Below are 19,886 nucleotides of genomic sequence, written 5' to 3'. Positions count from 1 at the left end.
ATGGAGATCCTGTATGATGCAAGATGGAAGGAATTGTAGTTAAGATAGAGATTGGGGTTATTAAGGAAGTTGGCCCCTATCCTGTCCTTTGAAAGACAGAGAAAACGCAGGCAAAGAAAGATGTGGGGATGGACCACGTGGAGATGAGAAAGGCTTGAAATTAGCAGCAATGTTTAAAGAATTTTCTAGGTATAGTCACATGTGCAATTGAATTACAGTCTAGGGTAGGGACTCCTGTGTATCTGACACAAAGAATGCTTCACATTTTCCAGAGATAGGCATAGTTTGAATACAAACAGGTTCCTATGGTAACATCTTTTAATTGGAGATAGTGTGTGGGGTTGTTTAATGAAACAAATTCAGCGAGTTGGAGGACTAAATTTTGTTCAAGGAACAAACAAAGGCTACTGAGGCATTTTGCAGCTCGTGGTGGCTCTTGTAGACTGAGTGGAGGTGTTCGGTACAGCGGTCACCCAATTTCACATCAAAGATTTTAAAAAAGCAAATTGCTGTTGAAACTCAATGGGTCAGGCAGCATCTGTGGATGGAAAGGGACAGGCAGCGTTTCAATCGAGACTGACGAAGGGTTCCGACTTGGGATGTCTTTAGACCTTAGAGATACAGTGTGGAAACAGGCCCTAAGGCCCACTGAGTCCATGCAGCCAGTGATGACCCTTTACACTAGCACTATCCTGCACACTAGGACCAATTTTGCAGATGCCTATTAACCTACAAACTTATACATCTTTGGAGTGTGGGAGGAAACCGGAACACCTGGAGAAAACCCACGCAGTCACAGATATAATGTCCAAACTCCGTCCAGACAACACCCATAGTCAGGCTCGAACCCAGGTCTCTAGTGCTGTAATGTAGCAACTGTACTGCTGCGCCACTGTGCCGCCAACGTCGTCTTTCCATTTTCCCCCACAGATGCTGCCTGACCTGCTGAGTTCCAACAATGTGCTTTCCTCAAGATTCAGAACGTGCAGTTACCTGATTATGTTCTTGATTATGTTCCAAATCAAAGGTGCACTTGCATGGGTCCTTGCTGTGCCTGTACTTTTGTTGGCTACTTCAAACACTCTTTGTTCCAAATGTAACCTGGCACCACTCCCCAACTCCTTCTCTGCTGCATCAAGCCTACTGATGTACAGCTGCCTGCTGTACCCAGAGAATAAGGCCAACTTCCACAATCTAACCTTGTAACTGAGATTCCCCCATCCCTCGGACTATTCTAATCAATCTTTACTGCAGAGGCTGGAATCTTGAGTAAAATACAAAGTGCAGATGCTGGAATCTTGAGTAAAACTCAAAGTGCTGGAGTAATTTAGTGGGAAAGGCAGCACCTGTGGAGGGAATATATAGGGGACGATTTGGGCCAGGACCCTTCTTCAGACTGTGTGATCTTTAGTCTGAAGAAGGAAACGTCACCAATCATTTACTTCTACAGATGTTGCCTGACCTGCTGAGTTAATCCAGCACTTTGTTTTTCTCAATCTTTACTGCATTTTATTTAGGACTATCACATCTTTCCTAATGTGCAGCAAATTGGTTGTAATACTCAATTTGTAGCCTAACCACTGTTTTATAAAGGTTTAAGGTAAACTACTTGTTTTCGTGCGGCACTTTTATATTAGTGAATTCGTGAATCCCATGTGAACTGCTGACAAATCTCTCAGCAGCAGAACCTAGTTTGGCACCCTGCCACTTGCAAAGAGTTATGCCACATACAAACGCTGTCTACACCTTTTTAAACTGTCACCTAGTTTATACTCTTTAGCGCAAGAAATATGAAGATATATATGCATCTCTTTATATTTCAACAGCAAATTACTCTCCTGTCCATTCCACCAGCCTCTCTGTAGCGCCTTTGGGACTAAACTCATTGTTTATCATATCTTGTGCAAGTTTGTCTTGTGCACGGCATATCACGGGGGGCATAGCGTTCGAGCTACTTACTGCCTTACAGCGCCAGAGATCCGGGTTCGATCCTGACTCTGGGTGCTTGACTGTATGGAGCTTGTATATTCTCCCCGTGACATGCTTCGGTTTTCTTCAATATCTTCCGTTTCCTTCCACACTCCAAAGACGTACAGGTTTGTAGGTTAATTGTTTTGGTATAAATGTAAAAATTGTCCCCCGTGTGCGTAGGGTATTGTTAATGTGCGGGGATCGCTGGTTGGTGCGGACTCGGTGAGCCGAAGGGCCTGATTCTGCACTGTACCTCTAAACTAAATTTAATTCTGTGCAGTGATCAATGATTAAGGGCTGCAAGGAATTGCACTGAAGCGTTGAATCGGCACAGACAGCCAGAGTCTTATTGAATGATGGGACAGGCTTAAGGAGCTGAGTGGCACACTGCTCCTGGCTTACTGGCCGATGGTCCACCACCAATTTTCCAGCAACTGATGGTTCGCAACACCTTTAATCTGGACAAAATTCCGAGAGCATTGCATGTGTGTATGTTCTTTTGGGACGTGTATCTCGGTCCTGAAAAAGTTAATTGTTTACTTGTTTGTTAATTGTTGCTTCTTTATTAAAGTTCATAGCATTGCATGGTACTTTAGAGACATGGGAGGGGTATAATTAGTTGGTCAGAGGTGTATTGTTGAATTATTATTTTGTGACCTCTGTTGGTCCGGCAAAATAAGGCTCTGGAACTGAGGGCGCCGAAAAAATTGATGGTTCACCTGTACTAGTACTGACTGCCAGGGAAGTACATGGTTTAGCATTCTTTAGTTTGGAAAATCAACTGTTCACCAGTGTTGAAGGCACAAGGAACTGCAGTCACTGGTTTAGAAAAAAAGACCCAAAGTGCTGCAGTAACTCAGCAGGTCAGGCAGCATCTCTGGAGAACATGGATAGGTGACGTTTCGGGTTGGGAACCTTGATCCTGGCATGAAATGTCACCTAACCATGTTTTCTAGAGATGCTGCCTGACCCGCTGAGTTACTCCAGCGCTTTGTGTTATTTTTTTGTTCACTGGTATTTTCTGCTTTCTGCCTATTCATGTTGCTGTTCCATTGACTGCAATTTTGCTTGATCGCCTGCTTCTGTGGGATTTCACCAAGTGCTTTTTGAGCCAGATGGAGTTTTGAAAACAGACCACTTTTTTTTTGTAATCAGAATTTATCAGATGAGTTTCTTTGTTTGCTGGCGTTTCTGTTTGGGAAACGTAGAGCGAAGGGTAAATGGTGTTTTAAATGTGACGGTAGTTCCAGGAAACCAAAACTTTGAGTTTTCATGCCGCGATGACCTCCTCCCCTTAAATATTAGGGTCGATGAATTAGCAGCCGGGGAAAGATAGCACTTCCTTTGAAATGTCACACTTTGTTAGCAACAATGCTTTCAGCTGAGGTTGTGCGATTTTCAAAGTGTCTCTCAAGTTTGAGACCCATTAATTAAAAATATGTTTTAGATTTTTTTTTTGCCTGATACAATTTTTGTAAAATTATAAACCTAACCTTAAAGTGCTTAACATTCAAAATATAATCTGTCAAAAATAAATTCTGTGTAATAAAAAGCAACTGCGGATGTTGGTTTCCACCAAAGATAGACACAAAATGCTGGAATAACTCAGCGGGCCAGGCAGCATCCCCGGAGAAAATGGACAGGTGACATTTCGGGTTGGGACCTTTCTTCAGTCCCTGAAGAAGTCGTCCTGAAGATGTCTGAAGGAGAATCCAGACCTGAAATGTCAACTATCCATTTTCTCCAGGGATGCTGCCTGACCCCCGGAGTTATTCAAGCATTTTGACAGCAATTTGTGTCTAACAAAAATCACACTGTTGGATTATGAAAGATTTGAATTTAAAGATTAGAGAAGAGCCGTGACCTGAAACGTCCCGAGATTTTTTTTAGTGATACAACAAGGACACAGGCCCTTTGGCCCACTGAGTCCATGCTGACCATCGATCAATGCACAAGTTCTATGTTATCCCACTTTTGCATCCTACAGATTAGGGGCAATTTACAGAAACCAATGAACCTACTTCTTTGGAACCGTACTTCTTTGGAATGTGCGAGGAAACTCGCAAGGTCACAGGGAGAACGGGCAAAATCCACATAGACAGCAACCGAGGTCAGGATCAAACCTGAGCTCTACTGCTGCGCCACTGTGCCGCTGAAGTACTCCAGCATTTTGTGTCTAAGATTTGAAGTTATCTTGGTTAGAGTGCTGGGTTTTAAGGAGCATCTGAATGGATGAGATGGCTGTGGTGAGATGGCAGACTTAAAGAATTGAAAGCATGGGTGCCACTGATGGGGAAAAAGAAAGTAATTGGGGTGAAATGGTGAGGGAGTTCAGAGTTTTTGGAGTATTGTACAGTTTTAGGTGAGTTGGAATTTATACAAGAGGTCCAGTTGTAGATGAGAGTCAGTAACAGATGGGTTGAAATATGTGTGAAGTTGAGTGATATTTTTGGAGTAATCGTAGCTCAGAGACTGTGGGATGGAGCCCAGCTTGCTTAACATTGGAATCTGAGGTTGCCAATATTACAGCTTCGGAAAACAACAGTTTTAATGATAATCGGTGCTTTTTCCTGACTTTGTGATTAGTATCTGATTGCAAAGTTGGGGATTGTATTAGGATGTCACAGTGGTGCAGCTGGTAGAGTTGCTGCCTTACAGTGCTATAGACCTGGGTTCCATCCTTAGTATGGGTGCTAACTGTACCGAGTTTATGCGTTCTCCCTGTGACCGCGTGGGTTTTCTCTGGGTGCTCCGGTTTCTTCCCACATTACAGAGTTGTAAATGCCTTTGGTAAAATTGTAAATTGTCCCTAGTGGGCAGGATAGTGCGAGTGTATGGGGTGATCGCTGGTTGGCGCAGACTTGGTGGGCCAAAGGGCCTATTTCCGCGCTGTATCTCTAAAGAGTACATCTATTCCTCAGAGTTTCCTGTCAGATGGTCACAAAAAGTTTTAAAAAAATTGTAGACTAGTTTCTGCTGTCAAATTCTGCAGAACCTCTGGGAAAACCGACAGTGACGTTTCTACCCCATGCAACCTTCCTGCCTGTAAATATCAGGCTCAGTGATTCAGCAACTGAGAAAGGTAATGCCTCGTTTCCTGTGACATGTTAACTTCCCCCACGTAAGTAAAGTTTATTATTGAGGGATTTCCTAAAGATGTCAAGGTTTAGCATCCTAGGTTTAAATATAAAATAGACATTCTATTTAATTTGCCCTTCATGTTGTAATTAAAGCTTTATAAAAAAACACACTTCATAAGCCAGTTTTACTGTATTCTTGAATTGACAGATACAGTGTGGAAACAGGCACTTCGGCCCACTGAGCCCACTCCAACCATCGATCACATGTTCACACTAGTTCTATGTTATCTCACTTTCGCATCCACTCCCCACACACTCGGCATAATTTACAGAAGCCAATTAACCTACAAACTCGCTCGTCTTTAGGACAGGCGAGGTAACGGACCACCTGGAAGAAAGCTACACAGTCACTGGGAGTACGTGCAAACTCCACACAGACAGCATCCGAGGCCAGGATTGACCAGGTTCTCTGGCGCTGTGAGGCAGCAACTCTACCAGCTGTGTCATGGTACCACCCAGATGAGTTACAGTGACAGATGGATGAAGCATGTGTGGAAGTGAACAATATCATGGGGTAGAAGTAGGCTGCCTGTGGGATTAAGCTCATTTGTCAAAAAACCCACAATCTCAGGTTACCAATAGCTTCACCTTAAAACGTTTTTTATGTTACCAATGTTGACACAGAGAGAACGTACAAACTCTGTACAGACTGCACCCGTAGTCACGATCGAACCTGGATCTATAGCGTTGCAAGGCAACAACTCTACCGCTGCGTTACTGTGCCGCCACAAGCAAACATCAACCAGACATTTTCTTGGAGTTTCTGTTGGGAATGAGAGTGTCAGAATCTAAAATGATATGTTTTTGCATTAACATGGCTGGACTGCAATCCTGAAGGCATCACTTATGCAACCAGCTGCAATGTAAAGTTTCAATGTATCCCCATGGCCAAGATTTGTCATGAGGTTTGTTGTTTTTGTCGTCTCAGAACCCCCCCCCCCACTAATATTAATTCTGTGTGGCTAGCGAAGAAAATGTGAAATGGTGAAGAAAACAAATCAAAAAGAAAGATTTAAAAAATAAGTTAGTAAGAGAATAATGGCACTACAGTGTCTAAAACTTTACATCTCTGTGCATGAATAAACCCACTCAACTACTTTGAATATAGAACAAGGAGGATTTTAATTATTTCATGTATTTTGAAAATTGATGAGAATTTCTGCTATGTACTGACAACAAAAGGATTTCCCTACTTTGGCAACCTCGTGCCTATTTTCAAGAAGGTTGCCCTCAGCAGCCCATCCTTGATGAGTTTGCTGCGATAGTTAATCCATTTTCGTTCTTATTTTTTGTTTAGTATTATTAGTTTTTGGTTTTAGAGATACAGTGTGGGAACGGACTCTTCCGCCCACCATGTCCATGCCAACCAGTGATCATCTGTACATTAGTTCTATCCTACACACTCGGGGCAATTTACAGAGACTTATCAGCCTGCTACCAGAAAGGTTACTTGCTGAGGTAAAGCATTTTACCTTGTCTGTAAATGCCATTTCAAATTCTACCTCTTCAAACATGTTGTTGATCACCCCTGTCTTTATCTGTACACAGTGGACAGCTTGATTGTAGTCATGTATTGTCTTTTCTACGACTGGATAGCCCCCAACAAAAGCTTTTCACTGCACCCTGGTATATATGATGATAATAATAGTAAACTAAACTAAAAAATATTTTTTGTGCTTTGCTTTATTATCGGTATTTCAGGGAAATGCTCAGGTGATTTTATTTGAATTATGGTTGTATGTAACTAGGTAAGTGGGATAACATAGAACTAGTGTGATCAATGGTCGGCGTGGACTTTGTGGGCCAAAGGGCCTGTTTCCATGTTATATCTCTAACCTAAACTAGTTGATGGGTGTGGACACAAAAGGACACAAAGTGCTGGAGTAACTCAGCAGATCAGGGAACAACTCTCGAGGTGGATAGGTGACATTTCTGATTGAGACCTTTCTTCAGACCTGGTTGTGGAGTTTATATTGTACCATTCAACACTGATGATGTCAAATGGTATGTGTACAATGCTCGCAGATTCTTTAAGAATAACACCATAGGACATTGCACATTATTAATTTTTAAAGGACTTAATCTTACGTGATTATATTTTTAATATATATGTTTTAATTCATCCACAGCTTGTTTGTATATTAATCTTTATCATCCAAGGTTTTCAATTTGGTAGAGGTAACCTAACGGGGTTTGATTCCACAGAGTTGCTGTCAGACAATGTTTTGGCACAGTAATTGGAAATATTTCTGATGAATGCTTTGTGGAATTTGTGGTAACGACAACATATTTAATTGGAGATATTAATCAACGTCTAAAATCCACAAACTATTTTGAATTTTATAATTACCTTTACTTACAATGTTTTAAAAACTGGATAATATTTCAAACTCAACATTAAAACATAGTCAACGTACAATTTTAAACAAATGCTCGTAAGAAAGGCTAATTTTAACTCCATACCGCATGAAATATAAATTATATGATAAGACTGATTAATGACCTGTTTGTCGTCTTAGCCATTTGGTCAACAGTAATGGTCTTGTACTTTGGGATCTTTATAGCTTTCATTATCTTCCTACACCAATGGTACAATGCTGGGTGATACAGTAAATAGTGAGAGTTTAAGATGAGTATTCCCAAATTGAAGATTAATGGCACAATATTGTGTGTCTGCTTTAACGACTCCAATATTGAGTAGATGCACTACAATTGCCCCGCTACTTCCTATGAGATATTTCTACTGCCCGCAAATTAAACCTCCCATTTTACAGACTACTTCCTCTTCTCATGCTGTATATTGTTAAGCATGTTAATGAATGATACATTATTGTTACATGTACCTAGGTACAGTGAAATGCTTTGTTTTGCATACAACACAGCAGACCTCACTCAGGCAGTACACAAAGAGCTACCACGTTTCTCATGCTGACAAAGTTACAAAAAGTTCATCGAATGGTCTATATTTCCTCGCAGCAGCGATCCAGGCATCCACCGTGCGAGGCAGTAGATGGCCCCTCCGCCGCCCCCCCCCCCCCCCCCCCTTCGTTCTCGGCAGCCCCCTGCCAGGTCTCCCCATCATTCTCGGCAGCCCCCCGCTAGGTCTCCCCTTCATTCTCGGCAGCCGCCGCCTGGTCTCTCTTTCATTATCGGCGGCCCCCTGCTGTGTCAGAAAACATGTGCATAGTGGAACAATGCCCAGACCCCACCAAAATAAAACGTTGGAACAAGGTAAAATCCAAGCCAATGAGTTGTAAATATTAGGAGTTCAATATGTGTAGGAAGGAATTGCAGATACTGGGTTATACCATTTTTGCAGTTTGAAGAAGGGTTCCGACCCAAAACATCAACTACTCCTTTCCTCCATAGATACTTCCTGACACGCTGCGTTACTCCAGCATTTTGTGTCTGTCTTAGGAGTTCATTAGTTCAATAGTACTTTATTGTCACATGCTCCTTGATACAGTGAAATTCTTTGTTTTGCATTTAATTCAGTAGAATCATACTATACATAAGCACAAGAGTGCAACGATTGAAGTGTAAAAATAGTAGATTTCTTCTGAAGCAGGGCAGAGACTCCACGTTTCCGGCACCTTCTTGCACTTACCAAGTATCAAGTTCTTAAAAACATCGAGTTTTATCGTGGCCATAAATGCCCGTTGTGCTGGTGGTGACACTGGGTCGGTGGTGCAGGGATCACCCTGTTCTTGCGATGCCGGTGCCTTACACCGCTGCTTCGTGTCACTGCAGGCCGCGTGCAATCCTCGCACTTGTCTGACCTCTGTTGGGCCTCGAGCGGCGCATGATCCACGTGATTCCCCGGCTGCTGCAGGACCATTGAGTGCGGCACACTCAATCAACTCCTTGACCCGCAAACTCCTTGTCGCTCCAACGCTCCTCTTCCATGCACCGGACCGCCTACGGCTGCCGATCTCGGGACCCCCAGAACATTGCCGAGGGCACGGGAGATGCAAGAAACTGCAGATGCTGGATTACAAAAAAAGACAAAGTGCTGGAGTAACTCAGCAGGTCAGGAAGCATCCATTGAGAACATGGCTAGGTCCTGACCCAAAACGTCACCTAATCACGTTTTCTAGAGATGCTGCCTGTCCCGCTGAGTTACTCCAGCACATTGTATCTTTGGTTCTAAATATTGCTGGGGTGAAATATTTTTAAGCACACAGGGTAAAAATATAAAATTGTTGACACCAGGCTGTAACTTTGTGCCCTTGATATTGCTTTCGTTGCCCGATTTTGAAAAATTCTCATTCTCTGAACCCTCCTCCTGTCCCTTTCACATCAAAAGTTACAGGAGCAGAATGAAGCCATTCGGCCCATCAAGTCTACTACGCCATCCACTCATGGCTGATCTATCTTTCCCCATCAACCCCATTTGCCTGCCTTCTCACCATAATCCTTGACATCCTCACTAATCAAGAATGTCAATCTCAGCCTTAAAAATACCCAATGACTTGGCCTCCGAAGCCTCCTATGACAGAATTCCACAGATTTGCCACCCTCTGACTAAAGAAACTCCTCCTCATCTCTTTTCTAAAGTTACGTCCTTTTAACCTGAGGCTATAACCTCTGGTCCTAGACTCCCACTAGTGATAATGATAAAGATTGCTTGAGAAGGAACATCTGATGCTCCAAACCATTTCTTTGTTTTGTCTTGAATTATCGAATAAATTGACAAATGATAAATTCTGCTGCATTGAGGGCATTATTTAGTTTGAGCTATTTAACACAGACTTTCAGGGGATTAATCTATTCATGTTTAGTTTATAGATACAGCATGAAACACGCCCTTCTGCCCACCGAGTCTGTGCCGACCTGTAAACAATCTGTAAACAATCACCCTGTTTACTAGTTCTATCCTACACTCTTGGGACAATATACCGAAGCCTACAGAAGTCATCAGGTATCCTGTCTCTCCACAGGGTGTACTGTTTTGTGGCCTTCTCTGGCATAGTTGCCAGAAGCTGATTAATTGTTGAAATCGCCTGTTTTGTATGAACTGTACTGAAAATGCCAACATTCATGAACTTCAGAATACAAATTTACTTAGCAAATACGTGGTTTAGTTTAGCGATATAGCGGTAGAGTTGCTGCCTTACAGTGCCAGAGACACAGGCTCGATTCTGGCTATGGGCGCTGTCTGTGCGGAGCTTGTACGTTCTCCCTGTGACTCCGTGAGTTTTCTCCGAGAGCTCCAGTTTCCTTCCACATTCCAAAGGCGTGAAGGTTTGTAGGTTAATTGACTTCTGTAAAAATTGTCCCTAGTGTATAAGGTAGAACTAGTTTATGTGTGATTGGTGGTCGGCATGGACTTGATAGGCCAAAGAGCCTGTTTCCATGCTGTAAACTAAACTAAACAAGTGCTTTGGTAACTACTTTGTTTAGAAAGATTGGGGAGAGTTTATGCTGATCTGGCATCACTTTACATTGAAATGAAAGAAATAATACATTCTAAGTGCTGATGTACTTTTACAAATGCACTATGGGGAAAAAGTAGATTAACTCTGCAATGGTTCTGTGCGTTGATTGTTTAATGAGAGGAGACATGTCTGCGTACAAAATGTAAAGTTGCCAGAAGTGGGTTTGAAAGCGAGGTAAGTGGGAAAGCAATTCTTTGCCAATAAAATTCTAATAGATCAATATGTGTTACCTTTTTAGATTTTCTTGGTTTTCAAATTTTCCCTTGCAGATTTTATTACATAATGCAGAAACTGACAAAGCTTTGATCTTTAACAAATTCAACATTATTTCAGCTTTGTTTTTCCAATTTTTCTTTTGCAGCAGTCTGCCTCGGAAGAACTTCAGCCGAAGAAGGCACAGTTCGAGCACGCTGGTTGCCAAGATGAAGTGCCTGAGAAAGGCTTGGACAGAAAGGTATCATATATACTGATTCTTCTTAGAATATAAAAGCAGGGATGTAATGCTGAGGTTTTATGAGGCACTGGTCAGAACATATTTGTAGTATTGTGAGGAGTTTTGGTCCCCGTAACTGAGGAAGGATGTGCTGGCGTTGGAGAGGGTCCAGAGGGAGTTTACGAGAATGATCCTGATCCTGAGGATGATTGGGTTCATAATTTGATGAGCATTTGAGGGCACTGGACCTGTACTCACTGGTGCTTAGAAGGATTAGGGGGGACCTCATTGAAACTTATCAAATAGTGAAAGGCCTGGATAGAGTAGATGTGGAGAGGATTTTTCCACTGGTGGGAGAGTCTAGAACCAGAGGGCACAGCCTCAGAATAAAAGATTGTATCTTTAGAAAGGGGGTTAGGTGGAATTTCTTCAGTCAGAGGGTGGGGTAAATCTGTGGAATTCATCTGTGGAGGCCAAGTCATTGGGTATTTTTAAAGCGCCAAGTGGCAGATTCCTGATTACTAAGGGTGTCAAAGGTTATGGGAAGAAGGTGGCGGAATGGGGTTGAGGCAGAAAAATAGATTAGCCATGATTGAATAGTGGAGTGGACTCGATGAGCCGAATGCCCGAATTCTACTTCTCTGACGCTCTTTTTGGCAGTGTGGGGGGAGCAGATTTCAAGAGTTTGGTCATTGTTTTTCTGCATTAATTTGGGGGTTAATGTGAGAGGGAAAAGGTCTGAAGGAAGTCTGAGGGGTAAGTGTTTCATACAGAGGGTGGATGGGTATGTGGAATGAGCTGTTAGAGAAGATGGTACAGAGAGATTCATTTGCGACACTTGAAAGACATTTGGACATGGATATGAAAGGTTTTGAGGGATAGGAGCCCACGAGACTGGCTCAGGAAGGCACATTGATTGGCATGGACAAGTTGGGTCGAAGATTAGTAAAGCTTTGGAATTCTCTACCTAAGATGCTGAGGAGATGGGTCGCTGAGTATTTTCATTAAAGGGATCAATATTTTGGATATTGTGGGAATCAACGGATAAGGAATTAGTGCAGGAAAATGGTGCTGAGGTAAAACAGGCACGAGGGGGTGTAACCTACTCCTGGTTCTGTTTCTTATGTTTAAAACTGTAATGAATTGCATTGTTTTATTCTGAATTGGTTAATTTTCAGTCTTTCCTGCCTTTTATTTGCAGAATGAACCTCAGAACACTCTGACATTCCAGCACTGGTGTCCAGTCATCAAACAAGAGGTGGATTATCCAAGTCAACAACATCCTTCTGTGATACATCCAAGGTAGGCTTCATGTAGAGTAACTAGAGATCACTAATGATGATGGCTTGAAGCCGTCTCTTTTAATAGAATTAGATAATGCCGTTGTCTGCTGATATTTCGTCAACTGTAGTCATAGCAGTGGGAAGAAGACAGAAACTGCATGGATACAAACCAATTGTTCAATGATTGGAATGAAGGGTTGAAGATTTATGAATCATTTGATCTATGCAATGTGACTTCTCTAAGGTGTGTGGAGAAGACATTGTAGGGACACACAGAACTGCAGGCATGGAATTTTGAGTAAAATGGAAAGTGCTGGAGTAACTCAGGGGTCAGGCAGTATCTTTGGAGGGAATGAAAGGTGACGTTTCGGGTCAGAACTTTTCTTCAAACTTCTGAAGTAGGATCTCGACCCCAAACCTCACCTATCCGTTCCCATCGCAGCTGACAGGCTGAGTTATTCCAAAACTTTGTACTTTCTTTTGTAAACCATCATCTACAGTTTGTTGTGTCTACTCCAACACATTGTGAGAAACACACACCACTGTTTTTTTTAGTTTTACTTTGGAGTGGTATAAACTTGGGTTTTAGGTGGTAATTGTCAAGTAGAGAAAAAAGGACAACAAAAGTCAGGGAGACACAAGGAACACCAGATGCTGGAATCTTGCATAGAACACAAAGTGCGAATCAGGCAGCATCTCTAAAGGTCATGGGTAGGCGACGTTTTGGGTCGGGGCCCTTCTTCTAACAACAAAAGACATTTCAGTAAGTTGATGTAGATTTATATCTGGACCATCAAAGCCAATTCGTGAAGCAGTAGACCATTTTATTAGTGTTAGAGAATGAATGCCACAGTGAACTAAACAGCAATGCCAGAAAGCTACCCGTGGCATAGTCAGGCCAAAACCATGCATATTTTTAATTTCTACCACAAATGTGCTCTCTTCCCACCTATTCATTTCTGCCATTTTAGTTGAGATGATTTTTCATTTTACAGTTTTTTGTTTTCAATGTCTTTTCCCATTTTGAGTAGCAACACATGCATTCTTGGCAAATGTTCCATCTGAACTGAGTTTGGATTCTCACACCCTCTCTGTTTCCCACAAGGCTGGCTTCATTCTCCTGCATTGCCTGTAATTCAGCTCTTCCATTGCTGAAATGGAAGTTCTTATCGCTTTTTCTTTTTAGTTTAGTTTATTGTTACGTGTACCGAGGTGCAGTGAGAAGCTTTTGTTGTGTGCTAACAAATCAGCGGAAAGACTATACATGATTACAATTGAGCCATCCACGGTATCCAAATGCATGATAAAAGGAATAACGTTTATAGTGCAAGATAAAGTCCAATAAAGCCCAATGAAATATTTCAAGGGTCTTCAATGAGGTAGATAGTAACTCAGGACTGCTCTTTAGTTATTGGTATGATGGTTCATTTGCTTGAGAACAGCCAGGGAGAAACTGTCTCTGAATCTGGAGGTGTGCATTTTCATACTTCTGTGCCTCTTGCTTGATGGGAGCGGGCCGAAGAGGGAATGACCGGGGCGAGACACTTCCTTAATTATGCTGGTGCAGATTAGAGTTAATGGAATGGAGGTCGGTTTGTGTGATGATCTGTGCTGTGTCTACAATTCTCTGCAATTTCTTGCGGTCTTCGATGGAGTTGTTCCCAAACCATGCTGTGATTGATCCTGATAAAATGCATTCTACGGCGCATCTGTAGACGTTGGTGAGAGTTGTTAGGGACTTGCTGAACTTCCTAATCCATTTTCGAAAGTAGAGGTGTTGGTGTGCTTTCTTGGCCATTGCTTCGATATGGTTAGTACCAGGACAGGTTGCTGGTGATATTTACTTCTATGAAATCTTCTTATTGTTACCTCATCCTCTTGCGTCAATAAGATGCATCTTATTCAAAGTTCTGGTTCTTGTGTTCTTTCTTTACTTTTATACTTGCACATTTTCCCCATCCCTGAAAATCCCCCAAAAATTCAGATGCTGGAATCTGAAGTAAAAACAGGAAATGCTGGAAGCACTCTGCATGGAGACAAAAACTGTGAAAGCGAAACTGAGTTAATGTTTCAGGTCCATGACTCTAAGTCAGAGCTCAGAGAGAGAAAACAAGTTTCAGTTGCAGAGAAATAGACACAAGAGGGACTGCAGAAGCTGGAATCTTGAGCAAAGCACAAAATGCTGGAGGGACTCAGTGGATCAGAAGGCATCTATGAAGGGAATGGACGAGGTGATGTTCGATTTGGGAGCCTTCTTCAGGCTGAGTGGAGTGGGATGAGAGTGGGGGTGGAGAGAGCTGGAAAGATTTCTGCCTGTCCCCTGAGTTTGATTGATGTAAAGTTGCAGTATGGAAACAGGCTCTTTGGCCCACCAAATCCACGCCATTGATTACTTGTTCACGCCAGTTCTATGTAATCCCACTTTCACATCCACCCTACACATTAGAGGTAATTTACGGAGGCCAATTGACCTGTAAACTTGTATCTCTTCAGGATGTGGGATGGGAGGAAAACCACATGATCACATAGGAGAACATGCAAATTCCACACGGACAGTGCCTGAGGAGGATCGAACCCTGGTTGCCGGCACTGTGCCGCCCTACACTGATGTATAAAAACCTGACTATCCCATTGTATTTAAAATCTTCACTTATGTTTTCTTATGTAATTCTGCTCTAACTGTGCCACGTGGAATCCTGGTTGAAACAGCTATGCACGGCTAAACTTGCTTTCAACAAAACGCAAAATGCTGGAAGAAATCAGTGGGTCAGGCAGCATCTATGGAGGGAATAGACTTTCGAGTCGGGACCCTTCTTCAGGCTGATTGACTTACTTTGTGTTTGCTCAAGATTCCAGCATCTGCAGTCTCTGGTGTCTCCTCTGAATTGCTTTCATGTTTTCTTGAGAAGTTTCACATCTCACCAAATAATCTATAAATAATCCAAAAAACAGAATTTTCAATTCTGATTTTCCTACACCCTCCTGCAACATGTTAAAGCGACCAGAAATCTTTCACTTGCAATGAGGTTTGCACAAATTAAATTAATTTTCACTTGTTACAGCCAAAATTCAAATGAGCTTCTTTATTCTTTTTTCTTTGCGAGGACTCGAGGGGCTGAGGTATAGGGAGAGGTTGAGCAGGCTAGGACTTTATTCCTGGGAGCGCAAGAGGATGACGGGTGATCTTTTAGAGGTGTACAAAATCATGAGAGGAATAGATCGTGTCGGCGCACAGTCTTTTACCCAGAGAAGGGGTATCAAGGACATCGTTTTAAGTGACGGAGGAAAGATTTAATAGGAACCCGAGGGGAAACTTTTTTACACAAAGGGTGAAGGGTGTATGGAGTGAGCTGCCGGAGGAGGTAATTGAGGCACGTACTATCGCAACGTTAAAAAACATTTAGACAGGTTCATTCATGGAGAGGATATGTTTAGAGGGATATTAGCCAAATGCAGGCATTTGGGACTAGTGTAGATGGGACATGATGATCGGTGTGGGCAAGTTGGGATGTTTCCACGCTGTATGACTATGACTATTCTCTTGTTTTAAAATATTTTTTAGTTGGTGGTGAAATGAGATAATGGCACTTGGATGCCCCCATGTGGCTGAAGCCTGCATTATATTGCTCATGTCTCTTGTATGGAAACCCTCTTGTATGCAACGTGATTGGGCTGACAGTGGTTTGGAGCTTGCATCAAAGCAGTGCTGGAACCTCAGTTGTTTGTGAGGGATATAAATAATCACAATGAAATTATAGATGGTCTGAATAGTAAGATTTCAGATGATGTGCAAATTGTGGATGGTGAGGCAGGTTGTCAAAACATACTGTAAGATGGAGATCAGTTGGAAATTTTGGCAGAGAAATGGCAGATGGTGTTTAATCTGGGCAAATATGAGGTATATTTAGGGAGGTTGAATGTAGGAGGGAAATCTATATACTGAAACTTTTGTTTGTTTGTTTGTTCCTGAACTACAGCCAAAACAATACACGATAACGCGACAGTTTTAGGCCCACCTTACCTACTGTCGCCCCTTTGGTGCTAAAGGAAGAAGTTTAATTGAAATCAGTGTTATATTTTTAAAGTTATTCACATTTTAAAGTTTAAATCTATCTCCTAGGGAGGGGGGTGGAGGGAAGGGGGGAGGGGAGAGGAAGGAGGTTAAGTGGGGTTGAGGGTGGTTGGAGTTTGGGGGGGAGGGGAATGGGGAGGAGAGGCGGAGGGGGTGGAGGGGGAGGAGGGGGGAGTGGGAGGGGGGAGAGGAGAAGGGAGGGGGAGAGGAGAGCGGGAGGAGAGGGGAGGGGGGAGAGGAGAGGAGGGAAGGGGAGAGGGAAGAGGAGAGGGGAGGGGGTGGGGGGAAGGAGAGGATGCTGCACCAATGCAGGAGCGTTTTGAGTCCAATGGGTCCACTTGGTCTAGGATATAATAAAAGGCAGGACCCTAGGGACCATTGGTGTACAGAGGGATATTGGTGTGAAAGTGGCAACACCAATGGGTAGGGTGGTAAAGAGGGCATATGGCATACTGCGCTTCATTGGTCAGGACATTGAGGATAAAGAGAACCTTCTGTCTGAAGAAGGGTCCCGACCCAAAACGTCACCTATCCGTGTTCTCTGGAGATGCTGCCTGACCCGCTGAGTTACTCCATCATTTTGTCTTTTTTTTCTGACAAATCTTTTTTGTTTAATTGTGGGCTGCTTGAAACTGTATTTTCTCTGGATTTGCTAATTCCAGTACAGCCATATAGTCTCGTGTTTCCACACACCTCCAACAAACACGAAACATGACACGCAGACTACACAATTAAAATATCTGGATACTATACAACACTGTCTGGTTAATATCCAGTTTGCTGCAGATTAACAACGGCATCTCTGGGATGTGTTTTGAGATTGATTCTGGATGTGAAGATTAGATGTTCTCTCTAATTGCCAACGAATCTATAACACCAACTTTATGTCGCAAGATGAAAACCTGTCCTGTTAATTTAATTCAGTAAGACAGTATAGCACTGTTGGAATTTATAATCCATCCTGTCTCTTCAGTAGCTCAAGTCCAGCAAATTGACATTGGATGTTATCAATCATGTTTTCTGTGGCTTTTTGGTAACAAAATATTATGTCTAGCCAGATCTTTTGGATGAGAATTTTTATATGAACTATGTGTGACATAAGTGAAGGTATTCTGACTAAACAGCCTTCAGAGTTTAGTTTTGGGATTGGATTATTATTGTCACGTTACAGAGATGCAGTTGAAAAAGACTTTGGTGATAACCAAGAAATGTGTAAATGAGTCTGCAGTTAATGTACTTAATTTAAGATCATAAGATCAAAAGTGATAGGAGCAGAATTAGACCATTTGGCCCATCGTCTAATCTGCCATTCAATCATAGCTGATCTATCTCTTTCTACTAACTCCATTCTCCTGCCTTCTCCCCATAACCTCTGACATGCCTACTAATCAAATTGGTGTGAAGGAATTGATTTTGAAAGGTCTTACTGTACAATATAGTGAAAGGCACTATAACAAGGATGTTAACTGACACTGTATACGTTTCAGTTAGATAACTATTACACAGTGATTTGGGTTGGACAGACCACAATATCGTAGAAGTAGGTGTTAAATGTAATTAATACCTGCATAGAACAATGTTTCTATTTATGCAATCATTAACATTGTCATTGAAGTAGCTAACTAAGAACAAATGCAAGTAACCCTTCTGATATAAAGAACAGACTTTTCAAATATTTACCAATATTCTGGAGGATATAAGCAGGAACTTGCACTTATCTCAGAATAAAAGAGAAAATGATGGAATATGCAGCAGATCAGTTTGTATCTGGGGAGAGAGAATCTGAGAGGAGGTTTCAGTCAGTATTAGAATGGTTGATATCCAGACATTTCTGTTGAATCAAAGTGAAATTAAAATGAAATCAATTTAGAATCAAATGAAGTCAATTTCAAATACTCAGCATCTGCAAATTTATATTTTGCAGTCCTGTTGTTTAATGTCCTAATGGCACCATGGAGCACTACCGGGCAAAATTTAACACAGAACTGTATTGAAGATATAGGTACACATTTCACAATGCGAGACGTTAGATTTTCACTAAAACTATGTTTTGAAATTCTGCAGCTGTCGTTTATATATGTACGATAAGGTGATAGCTCCAAATGTTTCATTGGCTCCACCTTTGCATCGATGTAGAGATGCCACTAAGTCGGTGAATAAGGAATCCACAATGGACACCTCAACAACTTTGGAAGAGGAGATGAAACATCAGAAGGGAAATGTGGACAAGAAGCTGATTTCCTATTTTATGTCATCTCCAGAGGAGGAAGGAAGCAACGTGTCACTTGCAGATTCCTACAGTCCACGTGAGTTCAATATGTTAATTAGACATTGGAACATGTCATGTAGTGAGATCTAAGCTAATTTGCACTTCCAAGTATCACTGTGGCTATAATTTTTGCTGCACGTGGGTTGATGACCACTATGGGTCCTGCGGGGAATTGAACTGGTGCCACACGGCCTGGTTTTTCACCCTGTGTGGGACGCGTCTGAACATTTGTTAACTTCCCTTCATCATTGAACAGGGTCACCTAGACATCACCCCTCCTTGTTCACTGGAAAGTTTTCTCATGAGAATGAGCCCAGCTTGTTTGATAACATCAAAAACATAGTGGTGGCATAGTGGAATAGCTGGTAGAGCTGCTACCTCACAGTGCAAGAGACCCGGGTTCGATCCTGACCTCTGGTGCTGTCAGTGTGGAGTTTGCATATTTTCCCTGTGACCACGTGGGTTCCCTCCAGGTGTCCGGTTTCCTCCCATATCCCAAAGACATGCAGATTTTTGTAGGTTAATTGGCCTCTCTGCATTGCCCCTAGTGTATAGGGCATGGATGAGAAGATGGGATAACATAGAACTAATGTGAACAGGTGGTCAGTGGTCTGTGTGGACACATATGCCTGTTTCCATGCTGTATCTCTAAAACTAAAAAAAAACTAAAACATCTCCCACTTTGATCAGAGATTAACATTAGACTATTAGGCACTTTTGGTACTGGTGGAAGCCAAGAGATTATGGAAAAGCAAAGTGATTTTGGATATCCAAGACCTTAAAATAATTGTATTTTGGTGGACAGATGCGAATAAAGGTCTTAAACGTTAATGGAATCCTATCTTTAATTCAACGTGGCCAGAACTCAGCAGTGAAAATGCTTCAGTAGTGCAGTATCTTGGTCAGACTCCATGTGTTATAATTTTGTGCATTAACTACGAGTGGAGATATTGATTTTGGAGAGAATTTTTTTGTTCATTTGAAGGATTCAGAATATTATTATCAAATCTAGGTGAGTTGGGAATGAAACTAGAAAGCAATATTCACACACAGAAGCTTGCAGAAATCAGGAGTCAGGGTATAAGGGAATAATGCACTGAAATGGAAGGAGGATTAAGCCGGGGTTGAACTGATCTATAATTTCCTGTTTTCTCTCGCTCCTGTCTTGAACAGTGGGATAACATTAGCTATCCTCCAATCCACAGGAATCAATCCTGAATCTATTGAACATTGGAAAATGATCACCAATGCGTCCATGATTTCTAGAACCACCTCCTTGA

General features: G+C 42.1%; 1 protein-coding gene across 3 annotated transcripts in view; it reads left to right on the top strand.

The window, feature by feature from the left end:
- Nucleotides 1–19,886, top strand: part of LOC144599526 (ski-like protein) — a 62,073-nt gene that overhangs the window by 26,809 nt on the left and 15,378 nt on the right. For 2 of the 3 annotated variants that reach the window (XM_078410519.1, XM_078410521.1), the window contains 3 exons: nucleotides 10,911–11,003; nucleotides 12,184–12,284; nucleotides 18,402–18,643. In XM_078410519.1, coding sequence (XP_078266645.1) covers nucleotides 10,911–11,003; nucleotides 12,184–12,284; nucleotides 18,402–18,643 — 436 coding nt within the window. The remainder of the gene's footprint in view (nucleotides 1–10,910; nucleotides 11,004–12,183; nucleotides 12,285–18,401; nucleotides 18,644–19,886) is intronic. The other variant, XM_078410520.1, reaches the window with a different exon arrangement.

The sequence above is a fragment of the Rhinoraja longicauda genome, chromosome 13, assembly GCF_053455715.1.
Source record: "Rhinoraja longicauda isolate Sanriku21f chromosome 13, sRhiLon1.1, whole genome shotgun sequence".
NCBI lineage: Eukaryota > Metazoa > Chordata > Chondrichthyes > Rajiformes > Arhynchobatidae > Rhinoraja > Rhinoraja longicauda.
This window is presented reverse-complemented; position numbering and strand designations above follow the sequence as displayed.